The sequence below is a fragment of the Notothenia rossii genome (assembly GCF_949606895.1).
Source record: "Notothenia rossii genome assembly, chromosome: 11".
Taxonomy (NCBI): domain Eukaryota; kingdom Metazoa; phylum Chordata; class Actinopteri; order Perciformes; family Nototheniidae; genus Notothenia; species Notothenia rossii.
The window spans coordinates 11,724,856-11,750,077 of record NC_136910.1 but is presented as its reverse complement, the minus strand read 5'-3'; the positions used below and the strand labels follow the sequence as shown (position 1 = coordinate 11,750,077).

Genomic DNA, 25,222 nt, shown 5'->3' with positions numbered 1-25,222 from the left:
TCAATTTGTCGTAAAACCGTTGAAATATAAGACTATGAAAAATACGCAACTAGAAAGACTACAAATCCCAGAATCCTGGTCCCGCATGCTGGCTCTTACGGAACCGACTAACTCCCCTTGTGTGTATGTACAGCTCTCAACGTGCCCAGAGTAGTTATTTTCACCTTGTTTAATACTTTTCGCCTCATTCTGAAAGAAAGGAGTGAAATGTGCCAACGTGACGGCTGTCTTGGTGTGTGGTGCGGGACTGGAGTTGTAGTTCATTGAGCGGTTTCACACAAAAAAAGTGTTACTTTACAGTGTTACGACACATTTTTATTTTTTTGACTTGCAAAATTATCTTTTAAATTGACAAACATCATATGTGTAATTTACGGAGCCCCCAAGGGGACATGGGGAAGAAAAAATAAATAAAAATGTTTTGCGAGATATCGCAAAACCTTTGCGAGATCTCGCAAATGTTTTGCGAGATCTCGCAAAACCCCTTTGCGAGATCTCGCAATACTTTTGCGAGATCTCGCAATACTTTATCCCGCAAAAATGTTCGTTTAGCGCAATGTACTTCCGGCCGGTTCAGTTTGGCAACCTACAGTACTCTGGGGCAGCTTGTAACAGATGAAAGAGTCATGGAGGAGGATTTGGAAAGCTTTCTTCGCTCGAGAGAGGTCCCACAAGAGGACATCATGAAAATGCAAAGTGACAAGGTGCGTAGAACATTCATTCAATTCACGGAATAAGTTACCGTAACAGCACAGAGCCTGGAAAAGTCAAACACTTTATAAGTAATATGGAGGTAGCATGGCAGTTAAAAAATCCTTCTGTAAAACGTTTAATGCTGAATTCTGAATTTGATAAGCGCCGTTTGTTTACAAGTTAAGTGTTAGGGTGCTAGGTAGCAAGCTAGTGGTTGTTGGTAATGTATTAGTTATTTTATTTTTGCAGGTTGACAAGGCAGTGCTAACCATCATGAATGATGAACAAATGGCAAAGTATATCACTTCATATGGTGACCGAGTAGCTGTCCTCTCCTTCTGTCAACAAACAAAGCGCAGCAGCACAGATAAAGAAACTCTTCTACAGACATTAAGAGATAAAATAGGAGCACGGAAAAGTAAATCAAAAACAAAAGGAGCATTGTGTGGTGCATCAGGTGTGTTTCAAAAAGAAGGTGAAGGGATGTCAAGACGAAGAAATAACGCAGCAGAAAAGACTACCAGGAAGATTGAAATTGGATGGCTTCATTTTCACAATAAGGAATACCAACAAGTGAGGACCTGCAATGGCGGGGGAACAAGACATGCATCGGTGGAAAAAACAACAACTGTTGCTCAGCTTTTGGAAATGGGAAAGAAGCTATTCTTCCCAAATGGCCACTCAACAAAAGGGCGAGTTGAAGACTTCACCTTTGATGTCTGTGATTTTAAAAGAAACCAGATCCCTTCAGATGACACTGTTGGCAGACTTTATGAACAAACTAAACTGAAGCTGCTTAGATTTTACATATCCACAAAAGAAGAAGCCCACCCAAAAGATCAATCCCCATCTGAGGTAGAAACAGTTAGAGAAGATTCCTTATCTGCAGATTCATCTGTTGCCATCACTGAGGGAGCAGACTCACATGGATCTGTTGATGCAGATGAATTGATTACAGATCTGCCAGAACATGGATATTCATCTGACAGCGACAATAGCGATCAGGTTTGTGGCAGTAGGAAATATAAAGTCACTTTAATGACAGGGACAGATGGAAAGAGATAGTGCTTGAAGATTAAACTTCAGGTAATAACTAAATAAAGAAATGATGTACATGGATTTCATAAAACAGAAAGGTTCCATTGTGTGCCATCAGTCACCACAGTTAGTCAGCAACTTTCTACATAGCTATAGTTATGGTAGGGCTATTTAGCACACGCTTTTGTCCAAGGCGTTACCAACATACTTTCACCTCTGTATGTTTCAATTTTTCCAGGACTTTGTTGTTGACATGTGTGGTCAGATGCATACATTTCTTTTTGTTGCATATTTTTTTGCTATTTCATACTTTTATTTGTAATGCTTTGAAACATATCACTTATCTTAGAGACTCTGAGGGAAGATTGAAGAATATCTAAAAGTTATTGCACAGTACCTTTATGCTTAATAGGCTAATGTGTAGTCATATGTATTTTTTTGCACACCATTTGATATTAATTGTGAAACATGTTTTTCTCCCTGCCATTATTACAAATTACTGCTGACAACAAAAGTTGTTTTTTTGTAGCATTTCCAGATACAACCAAGATCCAAAAAACAAAGATCAACCTCTGACACTGTGACAGCAGAAGGTCCAAGGCAATCACATCGCTCCCATTCAACCCCAACAGACGAGGCAGATACACTTGTATGGGATCCGGAAGATGATCTTTGGGGAGCAGGTGGTGATGAGATAGTTGTGATAAAATGGAATGACGTCACACATGAGGATGTCACTCAGGTAATGTGATCAGGAAAGTGTTTGGGTAAGGGGGTAGAAATGCAAATATATGTATTAAAACCAAACCAGTAAACACAGAAAAGATTGAGAAATGTATTGCTACTTCAATTCAATCAATTACATACTGTAGTTTTTTGTTGGATTTCAATAGTCAGTAAATTCGATTCAATTTATAGAAAAAGTCAAATGTGCATTCCTACTTTGAAAAAAATGTACCATGTCATTTTATTTTTATGGCATATGTATTCTGTTCCCCGATTATTCTTTGGACACACGAATGAAATAACCTACAGTGCTGTGAAACGCTTACTGTACTTACTGAAATGTTAGCTCACCCCCTGTATATTTAGAGCTTCATTTTGCCACAGCATATTGATTAACATTTAATAGTTTATGCTGCTTTAGAACCTTTCACATTTCAACAAACCAAACAAGACCTGATGAAAACCTGTGGAATTCCACAAAGATTTTAATTTTGCTCATAAGCTCATAACTCATGGTGGCATGCACAACTTCACAATTCTCCTTTTTTTGCGATAATTTCTATATCAAACTACCATTTGTTGTGTATAGTGGTATAGCAAAGTCATGTACAACTTGTATTAAAATAAATGGTGTTATTTAGCAAGCTGCAGTAGAAGTGGAAAGCAACAGAGTCCTTTTGACTTGTGATTGTGCAGTAGTTTTTATAAACACGTACAAGTATTTCTGGTTTTAAATAGAAGATGATGTTGAAGACTATTACGGAAATACTTTTGTAAATTACGGTCTGCAACAACGTCTAAGACTTCAAAGTGTCTGCTGTCAATTAATAACATACTTAATTCATCCTTCAGAGTGCGGAGATGAATGGAGTACCAATGCAGGATTTACTACTCCCCTTGTCCTCTGATTTTGGCCTGCCTTCGGCACATGTGTCCATACATGAGGATACAGTGCAAACAGCACAGGTAAGATGCATCACTGCAAGAAACCCTGAACACATCCTTTAAACTACCGGTCTTGTAAGATTTCACATAACTGTGGCCTGTAAAACATTTGTATACTGTCCTGAGAGCTCTGGAGGAGCTCGGTCAGGTATAAAAAAAGTAACTTTGATGATTTTTATACTGAAGTTTTCAGTGTTACCTCGGCTTTGAATTGGAGACAACAAATAGAAAGTCTGTGTTATAAACTGGAGGTGTGGTGGAGTTGGAAAGAAGGTCTTGTAAAAAATAGCTTTTGAGTTGCATTATTGGAAAAACATAGAATCCAATATTATATGGACCTTGATTCATACTCAACATTTAAACAATTAGGACATTTTGGCCTCTGCTTCATTCATTGACCAATCTTTTTGTGTGTGTTTGTATGATTCGTTCTTCTACTACAGGATTTGCTTTTAAATTCGAGCAGCCAACTATCCCCATCAACCTCAGCTGAAGGCTCAGGAAATCCAGAGAGCACGCGACGTGCATCAATTCACAGGACAAAGGTTGTTGAAGATCTTTTGGCTGTATTTATGGACAGTAGCATAATACATTTGACTCTAAAGATGGACTTTGTAAATGAAAATGCTATTGATGATAATGGAGTGTCAAGGGAGGTTTACACTGCATTCTGGGAGCAATTTCTTGAAACGTGTGAAGGGGAAGCAGAGCGAGTTCCAAGGCTGAGGCCAGATTTCTGTGAGGCTGAATGGCAAGCAGTTGGACGGATCTGGGTGAAAGGATTACTGGACCATGGTGTCATGCCAGTGAGGCTATCAAAGGCTTTCATTTTAGCCTGCATTCATGGAGTCGACTCCGTTGATGTAGACATCCTGATGACATCGTTTCTCAACTACCTCTCTCCTGTTGAGAGATCAGCTGTGGAGAAGGCTCTCCAGGGCACAATGGAGGAGAGTGATGAAGAGGACTTGCTCGACCTTTTCACAAGGATGGGTTCCCATTTCCTACCGGCAAAGAACAACATGGAGCCTGCCATCGAAACAATGGCTCATAAAGCCATTCTCCAAGAGCCAAAGTATATCGTCGATTGCTTCTTGACACCCATGTCACTTGTACAGCTGAAACTGCCTGACAAGGACAGTGTGTTGTCTCTGTATGAGAAGAAGAAAGCCACAGGCAGAAGAGTGTCCCAACTGTTTGAAACAACCAACGTGGTGCTGTCTCAGAGAGAACAGACCACTTTCAACCACCTCCAACGATATGTGAAAAATGCTGACCAAGCCAAAGCTGAAAAAATCCTGCGTTTCTGCACTGGTTCTTCTGTCATATGTGTTGACAGAATTGGGGTGTGCTTTAATGCTGAAACTGGGCTCAGCAGAAGGCCTGTTGCTCATACCTGTGGAGCTATCCTTGAAATACCGTGTACCTACAGCTCTTTCCCTGAATTTCGCACGGAGTTTGACAATATCCTGTCCAGCAACTACTTTGAAATGGATATCCTTTGAACTTGAGAGCAGTCATTATCAGGCCTGATAGTAACAGTTTGGAATATTATTTTGATTTGATATTTTTGTGTTTTTTTTTTCATTGAAACAACTGATGCACTGAACCGTGTAATGAGCAGTCTGCAATTCTATTTTCTGCTTTAACAAGGATATTACTTTTTTTTTAATATGCTTTGAGAATGACTGCAGTTTTCATTTTTGTCAGTTTGATCGTAACCCAGTTTAGAGGCTGAGATTAAGTGTGTTTTTTTTGCAGCTAAGAAAGCTGAACGGTGTTGTCCGTCACTGGTCGAATTGTTAATTGTTGATGTTATGGTGTTAAAGAGTCAGTCCTTTTTGATAACTCTCAGAAAAAAAATGTTTGAAATTTAATGTGTAAATAGTTGTTAGATCCTGTTTACAAAAAGGTGATGTTGAAAGTGTGAAATGTGGCCTGAAAAGACTACCCTCTAATTACAAGCCCTCAGAATGTATAAATAATATTACCAACATATCACTTTCATTTACTGCCATCTTAACATGGCACCGAATTATAACTCAATGCTATTTTCTTTAGAAACAGAAATCGTGTGTATGTAGATGTGCATATGAAGTGACGTATACATAATGTGCAATGTTTTATTTTTTTATTTCTCAATTGGTCTTAATAAATTGACAAACCAAACTGATTAGGCACATTTTAAATTGAATCAGGGTTGCAAGCCAGGATTTCACACTAGATAAAAATACAAAATTATTATTAATATTTCCACACTGTTAAAAGATCAGCTTGTGCTGTTATTTTCTACCCCTTTCTGACATTAAAGTGCCTGTCAACACAGGCCTCACTGTGTTTTCTGTTAATTACATGTAACTTGATGTTCGTACTACTTGGTTCTAGCATTACTAAAGTCCTATACATTTTCACACACACTATTTTTGTTTCACAGTTCGAAAACACATCAGAATCAGAATACATTACATGTTACTGGTTAGACGCTTTTATCCAAAGCGACTTACATACTCAATACTGTGGACAAGGAGCAATTTGGGGTGAAGTGTCTTGCCTAGACACAACGACATGCAGTGGGGTTTGAACCTCTGACCATCTGATCCCCATAACAAGGCTATATCCACTGCGCCACACGCCTCACCCAATGAATACCTTTATTAGTCCAACAGAGGGGACATTTACATTGTTACAGCAGAAAAGAGCCAAAGACAGCTTAATGTTACCTAAGAAGCATGCATAAAAAAGTATTAAAGATAAACAAATTATAATTTAAACAAAGTTAGACAATTTACAAAATACACATCCTGTAAAAGTTTATAGGTATATATTGCACAGTTATTAACAGCATATATATATTGCACATGGTTGGTATTTAACAACAGGGGGTGTTATAGTCTGTTATTGTGTGTGTGGGGGGGGGGTCTACTAGGGGCTGTACTGGTTATATAGTCTGACCGCTGCTCCCTCTCTCTGAGACAGCGGGGGTGCAGCAGCCTGTCACTGAAGGAGCTGCACAGTGAGGACAGGGTCATGCCATCACATGTATATAAAAGGGGGGAGTGATGTTGACAAGGCAGTATTTGAGTCATCTTACAGTTCATAACACCTTAACAGGACTGGTGTCTACAGAATCTAAAATATTCAACAGCTTAGACTTTACTGACATATTCTAAATTCTTAGTCAACTTAAAGATAGGATTTCAAATTAATTATATGAGCTATGCACACACATGACCTAAGTTCATCAAGCAAATGCAGTGAGTAGCATTACTACTTTGTGAAAGAAACTACAGGCATAAGAGCTATATACTCCCAGAAACAAACAAGCAGTGCGGTGACGGTGAGTTCCAATGTCACGGTATATGATTTAGAGAGATGCACTGATGGCCTCTCTTAGGTGCATATACAAGTTCACAGCCTGATATGGGTCTGTTGGTGGAGTCAGATGGGACTCGCCCATAAAGATGTGGCATAGTTCGTACACATCTGGATCACATGGTATGGCCAGCCGAAAGACACATTCATTTTTGCACAGTTGAACGTGTTCATCTTCAACAGGGGAAAGGTAGTCTCTTGTCCGGTAAAGGTCAGGCACAGCATACATCACATTTGGCCGACCGCTGGGGACGTTCAGGTTTCTCGACGGCCTGATGGTGTGCGCGTTCCAAACCTGTGCAGTGTCATCCAACTCATCCTGTTAAAAAGAATGTAATACATTTAGTAAGAACTGTACATACGCATCAACTTAAATAGAGAACAACATTATGGCATTCACACATAACCACCAACCCCGCCCTCTGTCTGTGTCCTTCACTCTCTCCTCTCTTTCTTTTTCTCTCCTCTAACTCACACGCACAGCACATACACACAATGTATTAACTCACCTGGATGAGTCCCATGCAACAAAATTGAAGGAGGCTTTTGTCCAGAAATCCACCATCAAAATGCCCGTTGTCTCTGAGGTCTCCAAATAAGCACATCCAAAACTCCGCGCACTCTCTGCGAAGAAAACCCCACCAATACTCGATTCGTTGATTGGCGGTGCTGGCTCCCTCCAAGTAGCTTTCATGGGTGCCGTCTGGGCTAGTAGGTACGAGGAAACGCTGAATGCCTCGAACATAGCCATTTTCTGTTCCAAGATCGCCCCTCACCAGTCTAGGGCAGCCCCCTAAACGCTGCACTGCTTCCATGTAATATCCCCCAATCAACTTTGGGTCACTACTTGTTGTGTAGGCATTAAGCCAGATAATTTTTCTTGAATACCCATCGATACATCCATTTATACAAATGCCATATGGCTTCAGTTTATCATACGAATCCAGGTGCCAGATGAAGTTTGGCCCTTTGGAGAAGTAACGCCTTCGTCTGAGTCGTCCTGCTTGCCTTAATGCCACTCCTCTGGGATCCAGCTCCTTCAGTACCAAGCGCACATCCTCCTTCCTCACACGCAGTCCATGCACTCTGCATTTTGCATACATCCAGCGGTACCCATGAAGCTGCCCAGAGTACTGCAACTGGTTGCGAATGAAATCCACCAGGACCGCAAGCTCAGAGTATACATGTCGACGTGCATGTCCCCTCGCTCGGAGTTTCCTCTTGAGGTGTCTTTCACTTATGATAAACCTGTGCCTATTGCCAAGCACTGATGTTATGTCTTTATATTTTAAGCCAAGCTCAAAGTAAAAATCGATTAACTGCTCCATTGTTGTGGTTTCTGTGTCGCTGAACTGACCCGGAAGTACATTGAGCGAAATGAAAACCTTTGCGAGATCTCGCAAAAGTATTGCGAGATCTCGCAAAAGTATTGCGAGATCTCGCAAAAGTATTGCGAGATCTCGCAAAAGTATTGCGAGATCTCGCAAAGGTTTTGCGATATCTCGCAAAACATTTTTTTTTTTTTGTTCTTCTCCATGTCCCCTTGGGGGCTCCGTAGTAATTCGTGGCACAATTCAAACGGAATCGAAAGATAATCTTTCTCTCCCCATTGACTTCAATACATACTTTTTCCGAAATAAGGTCCCATGGAGATCCCCGGAAAAGGGAGGGACTTCGCCTCTCTATACTCTCTTAGGCAATAGCCATCAGAATATGCAAAACACTGTATAATATTGGATGTAAGTTTAACTATGTTCGTTATTGCACTATTGTTTTTCACCAACCACCTGTGGGACTCAATAGACACATTGTCCTCTGCTTTTCCATTAACTTGAAGACAGTTCAGCTTTTTGGTTGAATAGGTCCCTCACTTCATGGCTTTGATTCCTCTTAAATGTCCCTCGCCACATATGCAAAACTGATGGTCTCTTGAAGTAATTGGACATTATTCATCACAGAAAAGGGATGAAATGGGAAAATCTAAGCCATAGACCACAGTATTGGTCCCATTTCCCATGCAGCAATATAAGCGCTAATATATTCATTGCGTTAATTAGACTGTAGCCACCTGGAAACAAGACGAGTTGTATCCTTTGGTGTCTGATAGTGGACACTTAACACAGGATTAAGAAAATCACAATGTGAATGCTACATGTATCAACACACAGCCTGCTTTTATATGCATGAATAGAGGGCTGTAATTACAAGGAATTCCCAACAATGGCACATAAAGGTTGCTGTGATATTCTGCCAGGAGCAGGAATGTGACCTTTTGACATTTGACCCTAAAAAGAGATAAAGTGGATCGTATGTCCCTGAATAAACTTCCTTTTTTGTCTTCAAAATTGTACCTGGTGCAACAGCTGGTGGCACACATATGCACAAAAGGCTGGGGATAGAGCCAGATAAAAGTGAGCTGGTTGTTTGTTTTTTCACTGAGATTAGATAAGTGCTACATTATTCTCTGTAACACAATGTTAAAGTGTTAAGGCACTTTAACAGTTTGCTAATGTTTACTCTTCCTCTGTTGACGTGATGGATTTATATAATACATCCAGCATTAATCACAAGTCGTGGCTTGCAGGTTGTCAGGTAAATACTGTTGCTGTGGCTTGGAGCTTATATGCATTTATTCACATGTCCCAACACACTCACGCAGAGTTTCCCATGCGATCATTTCAGCAAAGCCACTCCCTGCTCTCCAAAACTTGGCTTGATATGAGGAGGGCCCCCGCTATTTGTGTTGCCATGGCGACTGTTCATTCTGCTGTGAACTTTGGAGCAGTGCACACACAGCCCTGATTGTGTCTGACCTTAGAGCGCACTGTGCAGACCCAAACTTTTTGACTTTGCACAAGTATTAGTGAAGCACGCTGCCCACAGAGCATGCATTCAGAAAGGGATTGTTAGAAAACTAGACAGTTGTGCAAAAAAAGTTCTTACTTAAGTCACTTCTTTAAAAGAAATAATATTCTTGAGTGTACTTTGATCATGTTGTCGACAATATTATTTAATTGTTTAAAAAATACCCTTAAGTGCAACAAAACTTGGGTGGTAGATTATGTGTAGGAATCTTAATTTTGATAGAATTCAGCCTGTCAGAGGAGGAGCCTGGTCAGGTGTCAGTAGACTGTGAAACATGAAACAGATTTATCAGAGAACTGGATTCGGACTTAACTGGACCCTTCCTACTCAGCATAACCCAAATAAAAATGGTACAGAAGCCAAATGAGAGTCCATGCAGTGTTAACAACTCAGAAATCATGTGTTTTATCAAAAAGTACCATTAAAAAAATAGAGGAAAAGTTGGCCAGATTCTCAGAATTTCTACCACCAAAAGTTCATATTTGAAATATAAAGAAGTCAATGCAAGGAGAGAAATAAACAGGTACACACATAGCTGACCACATGACAGATAAAGCAATGTCACTTTGAAAGAGGCTTAGATAATGGGCTAATGTAGCACGTGTACAGCATCTTATAAACGTATATTGTGTCATACTTAACACTACATCATGGTTTTCAGCAGAGTTTGAATATGTGGTGTGTTAATTTGGTCAAAGATAGTGATTTTTTACAATATTTTACCCATTATTGTAGTTGCTGCTGATGCACAGTATTCTCCTACAATGCGTAAAAGAAAAAAAAGAGCTGCCTTGGAGGGAAATTAAGTAAATCATGTCTGATGGCAGCTCCAAAAAAAATCTTTAAACATTTTTGCAACACTTGGGCATTTTATAAACAATTTCTTATCTCCTTTGAAGCAACAAGCAGCGATAGTCCAGCTCCAGGTTTTATTGTCTGCCAGAGTGGTCGTCCTCCCTGTTGTCTGTGTGTCTCTGTGTGAGTGTGTGTGTGTGAGAGGGTGTGTGTGTTTAATGATGGTGGGGTCCCATACATTCTCATGGTAATTGGAGGTCTGGAATGGAGCTTTTGCAGCGGGATGTGCACTCCTCTACGGGCTCAGGAGCTGGACTTCAGATTGACAATGGACTATCGTAGAATGGTTGGCGTTGTTTGAACCCCTGTGTGTGTGTTTGTATGTGGGGGGGGGGATGTGCTTTCTGAAGTGGCTTGAAGAAAGTTGTGAGCAGCAGGTGGGTGAAGCCTCTTCGTCTTCTGTTTTCTGTGTGTGTCCAAGGCAGTGAAAATATGGAGAGAATGCATCAGTGGAGTTTAAAGAGAATATTCAGGACTTTGACTTGCTATTTCCTCAGGTGCCAGTGTACAAGTGCATTGGATTACTTGTGCAGATTTGCAGACTATTGTGCAAAAAACTGAAAAGAAAAAGCAACTAAATACAGTGACAATAATTATAAACATTATATTTCGTTGTATTTGTTTCGTGTTTTCAAGGAAACAATTAAGGGGACATTTTAAATAGTTTTTTTCTAAATGTTAATATTCGTTAGAACCGCATTGATAAAGGACTGTAACATTTAATTTGAGGCCATTCTTTGATCCAAGATTTTTAACTAATCCTAAGTGGTCTTTAAATATTCTAAGCAGCATTGCGTACATTTAAGTGGGCAAGGTTGTAACAAGGGCTCCTTTGCTTCAGAAAACAAACAAACGGCAATGCTTGTTATAGTTAACAGCACTTTAGTCACAGTCACACTTATCTTTGGGAAACTTGAAGCCATTCATTCTGACTGAGCTGTCCTCTGTTTGTGCAACTTGATATCTACTTTATCTTTTGTTAAATTCTTGATGTCCTTTGATAATCTTATCAGTCGTGACTGAGGCTGCAGTCACACATAGATTGAAGGTACGGTGCAGTGAGAAAAGTTACCCGGCTCACGTCATTTCATATCACTTTTAAGCACACTCACTCCATACTGTGACTTTCCCAGACGTCCAGTGCTGTGTGTTTAATCTACAAGCTTAGTGTTGAATATGATTCATAAGGCCAGACGGCAATCAGCTGATTCCAACTTGAAACTATGTTGAAATAGTCTGTTTCCTGTGAAGTGTTCAAGTTTGCTGCTCTATATAGTATTGAATCAACCTGTTGATGCCTTTTCATTGCAGTCACTTACAATCTTGGGCAACATTTGACAGTGTAAGAAAAGAGATATTGCAGTGTTTCCCCTACCATTGTCTTGGAGGGGCGCTGCGCCCCGCCGACGGAGCCCCGCCAACGGAGCCCCGCGCCCCCCCCTGAAATTCAAGGTGTTTAAAAAAGAAAAGCAGGATATGTTTTTATTAATTTCTTTTTTTTTTGGGAACAAAATTGCAACTAATCTATATCTACCGTTACTTTTCCCATTAAGCAATTGCTCTTTTATTAAATAAACTAAACGCTTTCATTTTAAGTTGTGAGTTTAGTGTTTTTTACCCTAAGAAACACTGATGCACTAATCAATAACAATAATCCACAGCTCCTCTCTCTGCTCCAGAGGATTAAAACAAATAAATATCCCAATGCCCCCCAAAGCGGTAAACCTAGGAGAAACACTGTATTGCCTAGATATTGTTTGACTAAACATCAGAACCTCATAAGCAGCCTCAATGGATTTGAAAAACATAATTAATTGAGTCCCGTTTATAAAACAGTTGGATAGGGAGACATGTTTAATGACATTCAAATGAGTACAGTTCCTCTGTATGCATTAGCCCATAACCCCATATATGTCCCCATATCACATAAGCAGTGTCTTTGTTAAATGTTTCCAAACTCTTTAATATGTGTAACCAGGTCAGCGCTTGAATGCAATTACAGCTGGCTTTCTGCACAGACAACCCCTCACCCCCCGCAGAGCCAGGATCCTAGTTCCCCTTGTCTGGAAGTCTGCATAAAGAGTCGATTATACAGTAAACAAACTACAGTATGTGTGTTTAAACATACCCAAGGCTTATTGTATGCTACAGCACATACTGATCCCGCAAATGACATACACACCCAGAGCAGTTTAAACGTGTATTTTGCCTCCAGCGTTTAAACATCTATTTCTTGAACCTGTCCAATGTTTTCTTGTTAGGACAAGAGTGAAAGCTTTATGTATTATTTATTAGCAGTTATCCTTCTATCACATAGAGTAGGTCCTCTATTAGTCCTCATATAGCAGGTATTGACTTGGTATTCAACAGGTGTTTACAGTCCTATCACAGCTAACACTAGTGAACACTAGCACTATCTGTTGTATTGTGTTCCACTGTTGGAGTAGCCTGTGACCTAAGATTTTCATTGTCATAACTACACTGTAGCTATACGTATGACTAATAACAGCCTTGAACCTTGAACCTTGAAAGAAGAGATGTTACAAATGAATTGGTATTGTATCATACCTGATTGAGAGGAAAATCAGCTGGCAACAATTCCGCTCATCCATGTTCTGACTTTAGACACTTGAATAACATCCTCAACAGTTGGTTACGATTGTTTGTATTATTATTATTGTGAATGATAGTTCATAGAGCACCTCCTAGTTTTCTACATCTAGATCCGTTGAAGGGTTGCTCCTATAATTATGTTTCAGCAGCGGGTGGTTGTTTGCTGTGAGGGATTTTGTTGGCCTTTGTCACAGACTGTGATTGAGTACATGTTCAGTGATTGTTATGTGGGTGTTTCCTGTTGCTGCGGACTGGGTGAAAAGGGCAGATCCCGTTCCACACGATGATAGTTTAATGTTACACCTCACCCCGTAGGCACCTTACATGTCTTCATTCCTCACTCACAACCCAGTGAATAGCATTTCAGCTGTACATCAGATTGGAAAGGAAGTGAATTGTACAGTAAAATATTCTAGCCTCATGTTGTGTGTGTGTTTTGCCAACAAGTGCACAATGCCCATGCTTTCTTTATAATACTCCACAAAGAAAAGTAAATTGGACATTTATTAAATTGGGTCAGATTCTGGTCCTTCATTTCCCCAAGTTGTTATGATGGAAATAGCTCCCTATTTAGCCGTGTGAAGTGGAGCATATATAGGACGCTGTGTACGTGGAGGATCAAACGTGGGAATGAGCCGATTGATTCCAATTAAATTCGGAGTCTTTTGTTTTCACTCTGTCTTTGTGTTGTGTTGCTGCTTGTGTGACTTTTAAAACCCATTAGTGAGCTACTTTCTCAGCAGTGGGGAAATGTTGGCGATTGGTGGAGCAGCAGTGACGGATGATGCAGGGATAAATGGTGCGAGCAAAGTGAGAAAAGCTCCTTTGAGTCGAGCTTTAGCCGAGTCACGTGAAGAGAGAGGCAGACAAAAGGCAGGTGGCCTGAGGATCAGACAGACATTTGGGTCAACATTTTAAATTTTGTTTGCATCAAAACGTAAAAAAAGACATTGCATTAAAGTGGTGCAAGGTTTTTACATGAGAAGTTCACACTTAGGAACTACATTTATAAAAGGATGTAATTGCCTTGATTTTATTTAAACATGACTATGACACTGCAGCAGTCTGGTGTGTGTGTGTGTGTGTGTTGGTGTGTCTCGCATGCAAGCATTTTCAAGTTTATTAGGGTAAGCAGAGTTCACTTCATTAGCCTCTGACAGCTTCTGTTAGGAGCTAGAGTGAGGTCATCCTTGTCTGTCAACACATCGCATGCTACATCTTGACCTACTGAGCCTCGATCTAAAATATACACAACCTTGAACTGCAGCTGTTTTTGCACTCCACGTATCCTCTAACCTTTTTTCCCAAGGGCCCCCCCAAATGACTCCCCCACACACACAAACAAAGGGGGGGGGGGGCGCAACAGCGGTAATTAAAGTTTAAAAGTCTCAAAAATGCTACAACTACTATCCCAAACTGGATGAATGTGAAGTATTTTGTTAAAGGAGGATGAAAGTGTAATTAAGGAGCACTATTGGAGTGACTTTGATGGTTATTGGGATTAATTCATTTGGATTCCCGCTGTATGAAGAAATTAAAGGACGGCGCAAGTGGAAACAATTCACAAAGGGATTCAACTGTTTGAAACACATGCTCAAAGTAAGCCGGATTTTGCCGATGTGTTTATGTGGATTCAAAAGTCATAAATATCTACAAAATGGAGGAGACCGATCTGATCGGAGCAACTGTGACAAATAATCCAACTGAAACCTGAAACTGAAACTGAAAATGACCATGTTTTAAAAATGCGCTCATCCAGACAAACCCTGTTTGGAAACTTTACGGGCAGAAGAAAAATTTCTATAGAAAGAATTATACATTTCTGTCTTTTTATGTCTTTATTAGCTACTAACTTGAATTTTTATGAAAATGAATTACCGTAATCAATTATTTTTTATATGTTATTGTAATGAAGAGACAAGGCTTTTAGTGACAATCATGTATTGCCTTACAATTATATGTAAAAAAAAAAAAGAAGTCTAAATCATCTGAGGCCTGGCGCCCCCCCTGCGATCTTTGGCGCCCCCCAGGTTGGGAATCACTGCTCTAAGTAGCACACTAACCCATCTGAATTAAAGTGGTACTTGTCTTTACAAGACGGTTACAGTAGGTGTTTCTGCTGCCACTATTTATTTTCCTCTGCACTTCACCGTTAATGTAAAAGGAAAGGGTGGTTTTAATCTATATTTTGTCAACAAATCCATGAGAAGTCCAAACTGACATTGTGTTAGTCCATCTCATGATACTTTACGACCTCCTCAGCCTCAAGTCCATTTGTTTCTCATGAAGTTGCAAGTCTTAAAAAACGTGTAAACATTTCAAAAAACAACCAAGCACTGTTTTAACCTAAAATGACTTAAACAGCAGAATAAAATAGTTTTTTGGGCACGTATTTACTGCCACAGGTTTAATGCTCTAATTAGTATGGTAATGAAGGAACGTGTCAGTGAGTTTAATAGTGTGGCATTTGTATAGTTGTTTTGATTACATTCCAGTCTATGGCACAAAGAAAGAGGCTTTGCCTTTGGATGCACCAATAATTCATTAGTTTTTATGTTTTTCTTTTTGGCCATAATAGAATATCTCCAGACATATCCTTTCACCTAAGTGCCTAATGTCCCACTGAGTAATCACAGATACAGAGAGCACATGTGGGGACTGAAGATATGTATACGACATGTATCATCACTGTCCAGCGCTGTTATCTCTGCTCCCTCAGTCCCCTCTAACTGCCTCCTCTTCAGTGTCTGCTCGGCCCCTGAGAGCCTGTACGTCTGTAGTTGCTGTCACTGGCCATTGTGCCGCATACAAAGAGCCTGAGTCCACTCCAGTTATGGGTCCATTCATAAAGCGCAGCGGTGCATGAACCAGGCTCTCCCTCCGACCCCGGGCACCCCCACAGATCGGGCCTCTGGGAGTGAGAGCGGAGACATTGATCAAAAGCTAGTCGGAGGAGAGGAAGAGTAAAAGGCGGGCCGGGTGGGTGGGCGGGGGTGCAGGATCATGTTGGATACAATGAATGGAGACATGGGCTGGGAACTGTTTTTCTTTCCCTTTTTTGCTGTATCGAGCTTTGTGTTGTGCCAATTTCATGGAAAATTATGAGCCAAAATTTATCCATTTATGGGAAAAATCATAATATTTACTGAAACATTTTATAAGAGAAGTAGCTGTAAGATCAATGTTGAAACCTTTGTTCATTATATTAGATGGACTAAATCTTTTTTTTTTAATATGTGATTTATTTGTGACATCGTCAAACACAGAAAGCATACATACATAGACACTCACATGTACAATAGAGGGAGTAAAAGAGACCATTCTACCAGGGTCAACCATAAAAAAGAAAATAAACAAACGGACCTTAACCACAAACAACAACATTGAAATAAAATACATAATAATAACAACAAAAGAAACATACAAGGCAGATGAACTAAATCTGTCTTCTTCTTCTCCAGAGATGACACTCCTGTCCTCCCAACCCAAACCTCTGGACTCCGTCGAAACCTTGGACTCCTCCCCCGCCGCGGGCACCGAGGACCCCGAGCTGAGGATGCTGGAGAAGAGGTCAAAGGTCATCGAGGAGCTGCTGCAGACGGAGAAGGACTACATCAAAGACCTGCAGATGTGTGTCGAGGAGATCATCGAGCCACTGCAGAAGAAGCAGGTTAGCAGATGTAGACGCGGATGACATGATATGTCATCATCATCAAAACCTAACCAAGAAACTTTTATCAGTGTTTTTTTAACTTTCTTTCTGCATTTATTAAAGGTGAAGAATGTGGACTTTGATGGGCTCTTTGGCAACATCGGCTCTGTGATCGACCTGTCACAACGCCTGTATGAAACACTGCAGGACACAGACTCTATCGGTAAGAAGACAGTTTCTCAAATATGCACATCCTTTGGATATCTTTTTCACCAACCAGAGGCCTGTACTACGAAGCTGGTTCAACCTAACCTGGATATGTTTGAGTTAGCCGGTTGGCCTAATCCAAAACATACGCGCTCTCGCTAAACTGTACTACGACGTGGGTTATCAAGTGGATCGCTCAAGCCAGCCGTGTCTTATCTAGTTAGGTGTGCGTTCACATGAAAGGGGTGGTATTTTGAGCATTCGAACAAACATTGAGAAGAGTACTGACAGCGCAGCGTCATACTTCCTGAATGAAAAGTGAACTTTAATATTAGACATATGAAGAAGTTAAACTTTAAACATCCATGACTTAAACACTTTATCCATAAAAGCCACATAGTTGCACCTGCAAGGTGAATACAGCTGGTAAAAGAACAAGTGTTTGAATGCGTACATTAACAGGTTTATGATATCACTGCCCCGTCCAAGACACGATCTGACTTTAATTACATTTGACTCGAGTGTTTCGTCAACTTAATGTGTTGCTTAAAATAATACTTCTGCATACAGTATGTGACACTGAGTGTTGCACGGCCAGATACGGCTCAGCTGACTCAGATAAGGAAATATATGATACATGATGTGATATGCGCGGACTGTACTTAATGTTACTCTGATCCGGTTACTTATGTTGTGGCAGATATTTAAGTAAGCTTTCTTAACGCTAATGTTATTATAGTCAGATTGCTCTGAAGATGGGAGGTGATATTCTTTTAATGTTCATGTTCACACAGTCGGTGATTTTTGCCGGCCGTCTTTCCTGCAACGGCAGTTTTTCTGTATTTCCTTTCTCCTGTAATGTGACTTGATCACTTTAAACTCCGCACACTGAGCTCTGATTGGTCAGCAGGCAGTGCTTTCACTGAGTTAAGATCTTAGCCTGCAACCTAACCTGGTCCCGACCAGGTTAGCCGCACAGCATAAGTTACCATGGAGATCTAGCCTGCTAAAAAGAGAACCAGTTCGTAGGACCGGAAACCCCGAGTTTTCCCTGAAGTTAGCCGGCTAAGCGAAAATCCTGCTTCGTAGTATACCCCCCAGGAGTCAAGTATCTTCTTTCCCAAGCTGTGCTGTTATATAGAAGAGTTTGAAAGCATTTGAAAATAGCTACCATTGGAGAAAGTTAGGGGAAATATCACAATTCAATTCATATTTGAGTATTTCCTGAAAAAGGTTCAGATTCTGTCCGTACCAACTTACCTAACTTTTTTGCCTGTTTGGCTTTAATCACCTGTGTTAGTGAGAAACATCCCCCATCATCCTTCTCTCTGACGTTACGTTTCTGTGCTCTTAGGAAATGTATTTCTGGGCTTCAAATCTGAGCTTGAAGAAGTGTACAAGATCTACTGCCAGAACCACGACGATGCCATCTCTCTGCTTGAGAGTTACGAGAAAGAAGAAAACATCCAGAGCCACGTGTTGGAGTGTCTGGAGAGACTGAGGTGAGTCACTGAGAGGAGGGAAACAAGGATCTCTCACTAGTTTCAGGTTTCAGCTTGACTTGTGTGTTTGACTTAAAACACTTTTTTCGCATGATCGTGTGTTTTTAAAAGCATGAAATCAAAGCAAGAGTTGCCGCGACTAATACGAGTATAAAGTTGTTTTCAAACATTAACTGTAACAGTCTGTCGATCATTTATTGTTTGTAGAGTTCAGTAAGTTAACTTTTTTGGGGGAAATCGACTTGAAATAGGTTTTTCTGTAGAATACAAACTTTAAAGTTGATTCTGTAAAAAGTTATGGCATTCAGACTTTCCGTTGTCAGTACATATATATATATTTTAAAAGGTTGTTGTGTAGTGAGGCCACAGTCAGGTGACTCTCATGGAAACAATTTATGATGGGGTTTTTATCAGACTTTGAACTGTGAAGCATTAGCTAGTTATGAAAGGGGAGTGCAGTCCAAGTACATCTTTAAACAGAAAATGCACTTTTGAACTCTAATACTTTTTTCTATTTGCCAATTTCCAGTAAACATGCCTTTACTATATTCCTACCGTACGCATGCTATATGTGCACTAAGATGGAGCGCTGTGACTTCTCAGTAATGTAGAGCAGTCAAAGAATGTGATCCAACTGGTTTCACTTGTCTAGTTTCAACATCTGTCACTCGGAAACTTGATAATGTTGTAAAAGTAAGTCATCAATCAGGGTTTGAAGATAAACACAGGTTGGTTCTATGGAAGGGCACTGTAGGAGCCAATTAACATCTGTGGGTATAAAGGTAGGAACCTATGTTTGGTGGTGAGAGGTTCCGCCGGAAGGCCATACAGTTTTTGACCACACACGGAGAACGCACACACGGAGAACGCACACACGGAGAACGCACACACGGAGAATGCTCACACAAGGAGAACACACACACACGGAGCACACACACAAACACGGGATTACAAGCAAAGCAAAGGCATTGTGTAAACGGTAATATCGTGTGGTGAATATGGAAAGAAGCAAGTAAAAATGGAAACCAGTACAAATGGAAATAAATGGACTGTTTCGAACTGTTTTCGAAAATTCGGCAGCGAACTTGTGTGCGTCAATTACACCCACAAAGCGGATCCTCAGACGCTCTACAGGCACTGTTTCCAATAAGTCACACTTAACAAAAGGCCAATGTACAGCTGTGTGTTGTAAACACTGACAATCTTTGTTGAAATTAATTTTGTGATCAGTTTCTTTTGAAATACTGCTTTTATACTCATTGTGTAAGTTTACTATACTGTTGCTAGCCTCAGGAAAGTAATAGTATTTCTAAAGGGAGTGTCTGCTGCAACCTATTCAGCTTTGAAAGGTCATCTATCTACCGCCCAGTAGAATTTGAAGAGTTTTACTGCCACACTGGGCCTCTGTCCAGTTTTAAAAGAGAATTCACAAAACAAAACCATAACAACCACGGTGCAGCTGCAGGTTTTCTTGCAATGTAAAATCCTGTATTAAGTCCCTTCATAAGCAAATACTTCCTTTGAGTTCTTAGAATTTAACTTATAGAAATATGAAGCATTAATGACATTTTCTAATCAGATCATAGGTTAATAAATCCTGTTTTTGTCATCTTTTTCCAACCTTCACTTCAACAGGGCCATATATCGAGAGTGGTAAGTGTCCATAACGAGTGATGTCATGATTTTACAGAATGAGAATCGTCTCGACCGCATGCCTGTTGCTCATTAACCCCCGGGAAATGACCTCTGTGTGTGTTGTGTGTGTTTGTGATGCTGTGGAAGACTCTAAAAACATGTGTGCTGGCATTTAATGTTCTTCTCTGGACTAAGATGAATTCAATGTATTTGTTGTTTGTGCATGTGCATGTGAATACTGTATATAATTGTTGGGAAGAGACATATTCCGTCTCATTCATGGAAAAGAAAGGTAATAATCGTTGATTCTAGGAAATCTAATGCCATCTTCTGGACAAAAAAAGCAATAACAATTCACATGAACTGATCTAGTTAGTATTATTTAAAATATAATACCCATTATAGGATTTCTCTATTGTGAACATGTTGTAAGTCAAAGCTCTATTTATGGAGAATAGGGAAACCAAAAATCTAACTCTTACACCATAAACAAGTCAAATTGCATGTGTATTCCTAATTTGACAAAGTGAAAACTGTGAATGTTGACAGTTTTTACTGTTTAAATTTGGAAATGTGTTTACCCGAAATAGGCAGATAAGATTCCACAAATCATACCTCAATTTCTAACACCTTATTTTAACAGTAGCAGTATATTTTCTTTGACGCTCATGCAAACATCCAATCACAATTTGACTTTGAACACCTGCATTATGCAATTGACCTTGTTACTATGTATCCAGAAGATTGCATTAAAACTAATCAAATCGATATTTTCTTTCTATTTGTGTCTTCCTTTTCCATTTACGTCTCCCAAAAAACTGTGTGATCATCATCAGAATATATGAATATGTGATGATGGTTACATATCATTGGATCATACATCCACATGATACAGAGACGTGTGTTACCTGGGAACATAATGGAATAGCTGTGATGGTGATAGTGGCTGTGTGTGAGCTTCTCTTCACATATCGTCATTTCTTCCTCCAACCAAACCCTCTCTGCTGTCTCTGTCACTTTTTTCAGGGGGAAAACAAACTACATCAACCTCGGCTCCTTCCTAATCAAGCCGGTTCAGCGGGTGATGCGTTACCCTCTGCTGCTGATGGAGCTGCTGGGGGCCACACCCGAGAGCCACCACGACCGGCCCCTGCTGACCGAGGCTCTGCAGGCCATCAAAGAGATCAACGTGAACATCAACGAGTACAAACGCAGGAAGGACCTAGGTAACAAACAAATCCCTTAAAGCCTGCTGGTTGGTCTGTATTTGGGAAATCGTTTCTTCAGTGCTGCCGAGTCTGAACTATTTTCCCTCTGCTGCCCCCAGTGGTTAAATACAGGAAAGTCGACGAGGACACGTTCATCGACAAGATCTCCAAGCTGAGCATGCACTCCATCATCAAGAAATCCAACCGAGTCAGCAGCCACCTCAAACACCTCACAGGAATCTCCCCCCAGGTACATAACTTCTTTTTTAGTTCTTAACCCAAGCGAAGTTTAGACTGTCAGGTTTTTGTGAATGAAATCGTGCTGATCTCTTTCTTCTGTCTTTCTCACAGATTAAAGATGAAGCGTTCGATGAAGCAGAGAAGAAGTTCAGGCTACAGGAGAGACTCATCAAGTCTTTCATCAGAGATATTTCCTTGTACCTGCAACATATAAGGGTACGAACATGTTATCACTATGATATAAACTCCCAAGGAGACACAACTAGAAATATCTCCTGTGGCTGATCCGTGTCGTTTTGATTGCATCTTAAAAGTACTTCCAAAATGTCATTTTTCTTAACAACGATAAATCCTAAATTTATTTTCAAACTAACTCCTAAAAAACAAATATATTCCCATTGTTTTTAATGAATATATACATGTAATAATAATTCTTAATTTAGCTGATATAGCTCAGTATTTAGTTTATTGTTTTTATATTATGGACTGTCATACATAACAACGCAAGCCTGTTCCTCCCATTCTACATCAGTGCAGAAGATAAAAACATATCATATGCCTATTGTTAATGAGACCAGTGAACTGCACACATACTCCACCGAGTGTATCTATGAATATGTTGTTGGTGCTTGCATGGATTGTAATAAAATGCATCTCTTCAGGAATCGGCGTCTGTGAAGGTCTTGGCGGCCATCAGTTTCTGTGACATCTACACAGAGCGCAGCATTCTCGACCCGGAGCGATTCCAGAGAGCTCACCGCTGCATCAGCGACAAACAGTTCACTCAGTTTGTAAGTCCTCCTCCTGTTTACCATCTTTTCATTTCTGTTGGAGTGCATTAAAGGTGTCCCATCATGCAAAATGCACTTTTTGATGTCTTTTATACATAAATATGTGTCCACGGTGTGTCAGGGACCTCACCGATATAACGTGATATCGGAAATGATATTACGTTATATCGGTCCCTATCAGCCCTATCAGAAACGTCGCTGAATCAGAAACAATGTGTGACTTGTTTTGGTATTTTGAGCAAAAAACATCATAGATGTGTTTTTTATATATTTTTGATATATCTGAGACCCATTATATATGCCTAAAAATAGCATGATAGGTGACCTTTAAGAATGACTCTGATGCCATCTATCAACCCTCTTCTCCCCTTTCCCCTTGCAGAAGGAGCGCACAGAGGCCTTGGTCATCAACCCGCTCACCCAGCTGCTCCTCATGTTCGCCGGGCCTCACAAGCTCATCCAGAAGCGCTTCGACAAGCTGCTGGACTACGACAACTGCAAGGAGCGCGCCGAACGCCTCAAGGACCGCCGCGTCCAGGATGAGCTGCAAGCGGCGCGCAACAACTACGAGGCGCTCAACGCACAACTCCTGGACGAGCTGCCCAAGTTCCACGGAGCAGCAGAGAATCTGTTCACCGGCTGCGTGAGGGCCTTCGCTCACTCACAAAAGAACTTCACCAAGACCACGCTGGGAGAGCTGAAGCCCCTCCTACAAGCTGTGAGTAACTTTGGTTAAGAGTGTATTGAGGATTGTGGGACATGTTGACATAATAATCATTATATTATATTCTGTTGTTAACCCTGACTTTTTCTTTACACTTCTTTTCTTCCAGTTTTCGAACAAAGTAGGCCCAGAGGGGAACCTGATCTCTAAGTTTCAAGAGGAGTACGGTCGGGTTCTCCAACTCCTGCAGAGCTTTAGCTTCTGCCCGGAGAACCTTCCTCCTGCCGCCTCCACCAAAAAGACCGTAGAGAAGAAGACTATGGAGAAGCAGATTTCAAGAAAGCATCTGCCGGCACCTGTGAGTGAAACGCTCATCTTATATGCTTTCTGCTGTACTTATTCAACAGTGTAACATTCTGTACGATTCAAACGGTGCAATACTCATATAAAGGATTATAACTGTATTACACTGTACAATAATCAGGTTTTAATTAACAAAATCTTTATTAAAAATAAATTAAAAGAGCAGCGGAGTTACTGCGTGCGGAGCGCATAAAGCAGACCCTTCGCACGATAGCAGAGCGAACAGGTGCAGGAGGGGTAGTTAATCGATCGCAGATAGCGTTGTGCTCGCGGACGGATAAAAAAAGATTATACCTAAATGGGTCGCGAAATATAGTTTGGCGGATGTTAATACACCTGGGCCCAAGTCTATCTGTGGGAAACCCTGGTATCGTTCTTAGATATTGTACTGCAATGTGCACATATTACATTTAGCCTATTCTCATTTTCTTTTCTTTCTTTCTTTCTTTATTCTAAAATAGAACGACTGTAACCAAAATGCCATTTCCTCCTGGGGATGAAATACGTATTCTATTTCTGTTTCTGATTGGTGCCAGACCAAAGTCACGATCTAACTGTGACTCCTGTCCTTGTCGCTTTCAGCCCAACCACATCTCGCAGACGGACGAGCACCGGGCGGGACTTCTGGCACGTTACGGACCTGAGAAACTTTTCCAGGCAGAGAGAAACTTCAACGCAGCCCAGGATCTGGACGTGTCTGTACTGGAGGGAGACCTTGTGGGTGTTATCAAGCAGCAGGACCCCATGGGTAGCAACAACCGCTGGCTCATTGATACAGGAGGTAGGTCATTCGTACTTTTTGCACAAAAATACAAATAAAAAATAGTGCATGAAGTCTACATACTGTATATGTAAATAGATTATAATATGGAAGAACAGAATGTGAAATTACATAAAGACGAAATTAAATACGGTTTATTGCGGTGATAACTATTTAGATAAATAAGTAGATTGCAAGATGACACATGTTTATCGAGGCACTTTACAGAGCTCAGGTGTTTAGCAGTCTTATGACCTGTGGGATAAAACGGTCCCTGAGTCTGTAAGCCCTGCCCTGACATTTGAAAAGAATAATGATAATAATAATGAATACATCTATTTCTTTCCTTGTTTTGCAGTCGGAAAGGGTTTTGTTTACAGCTCCTTCCTCAAACCCTACAACCCACGCAGGAGCCAATCGGACGTGTCCATCGAGAGCCAGTCGTCCAATGAGTCGGGTTACGGCGGCTCCTCGCCTGTTTTCTCACGCCAAAACAGCAACAGCACGCTGACCTTCAACCAGGAAGCAGCCACCGTCAGCTTCTCCACGTCGCAGCCCACGGGTCATTCCTCACCACACCCTTCGCTCGACTCTGCCTCGTCTCGTCGGAGTAACCCCAGAGACACTCCCAGCCTCGACCCTGCCAGCCAGAGCAACTCCATCAACTCCTCGCCCAGAAATCCCTCAAACCGCAGGGAGTTCTCAGAACCAACTCACAGAATGTCCTCCAGAGACACGGAGCCTTCTCACCGGCATCACAGAGACTCGTACGATACGGGTGCGAGCAGCCACAAGGAGACGGCAGACCTCTCGGAGACAGACTCTTATTCTTCACTCAGAAACAATCGATCACAGCGGCATGGACACACGGACAAAACCTACAGTTCATACCAGTTGAGAAACGGAGATAACGGGGGCCAAAAGAGGGCCGCTCCCCCCAGAGAGGAGTACATCGAGCCGGAGCCGGAGCCAGAAGCAGAAGATGAGAGTGAAGTAGACGGTCATCAGGTGAGAGGAAGTTTGAATCCTATGATGGAATTTAAGATATTATAACAAGGGCAGACATTTAATTTTCAAGTGATGAGAGTAACCA

General features: G+C 40.9%; 3 protein-coding genes across 7 annotated transcripts in view; 2 read left to right on the top strand and 1 right to left on the bottom strand.

The window, feature by feature from the left end:
- Window positions 1-25,222, top strand: part of dnmbp (dynamin binding protein) — a 59,369-nt gene that overhangs the window by 32,603 nt on the left and 1,544 nt on the right. For 3 of the 4 annotated variants that reach the window (XM_079658048.1, XM_079658050.1, XM_079658051.1), the window contains 12 exons: window positions 16,569-16,777; window positions 16,883-16,982; window positions 18,321-18,468; window positions 20,104-20,121; window positions 21,130-21,329; window positions 21,431-21,561; window positions 21,663-21,767; window positions 22,214-22,342; window positions 22,725-23,060; window positions 23,176-23,364; window positions 23,952-24,150; window positions 24,488-25,137. In XM_079658048.1, coding sequence (XP_079514174.1) covers window positions 16,569-16,777; window positions 16,883-16,982; window positions 18,321-18,468; window positions 20,104-20,121; window positions 21,130-21,329; window positions 21,431-21,561; window positions 21,663-21,767; window positions 22,214-22,342; window positions 22,725-23,060; window positions 23,176-23,364; window positions 23,952-24,150; window positions 24,488-25,137 — 2,414 coding nt within the window. The remainder of the gene's footprint in view (window positions 1-16,568; window positions 16,778-16,882; window positions 16,983-18,320; window positions 18,469-20,103; window positions 20,122-21,129; window positions 21,330-21,430; window positions 21,562-21,662; window positions 21,768-22,213; window positions 22,343-22,724; window positions 23,061-23,175; window positions 23,365-23,951; window positions 24,151-24,487; window positions 25,138-25,222) is intronic. The other variant, XM_079658049.1, reaches the window with a different exon arrangement.
- Window positions 455-5,166, top strand: LOC307024174 (uncharacterized protein). 2 transcript variants are annotated; one of them, XM_079658060.1, is made up of 5 exons: window positions 455-704; window positions 943-1,698; window positions 2,261-2,473; window positions 3,310-3,423; window positions 3,846-5,166. In XM_079658060.1, the coding sequence occupies exons 1-5, from the start codon at window positions 459-461 to the stop codon at window positions 4,905-4,907; spliced, it is 2,391 nt and encodes a 796-aa protein (XP_079514186.1). In that variant the 5' UTR covers window positions 455-458; the 3' UTR covers window positions 4,908-5,166. The 2 variants fall into 2 exon arrangements, with proteins under 2 accessions (XP_079514186.1, XP_079514187.1); XM_079658061.1 differs by lacking the exon at window positions 943-1,698 and having other exon boundaries at window positions 460-704.
- On the bottom strand, window positions 5,517-8,267 carry LOC307024175 (uncharacterized protein). Its single transcript, XM_079658062.1, has 2 exons — window positions 7,284-8,267; window positions 5,517-7,093 (listed from the first exon to the last, which is right to left on the bottom strand). The coding sequence occupies exons 1-2, from the start codon at window positions 8,100-8,102 to the stop codon at window positions 6,767-6,769; spliced, it is 1,146 nt and encodes a 381-aa protein (XP_079514188.1). The 5' UTR covers window positions 8,103-8,267; the 3' UTR covers window positions 5,517-6,766.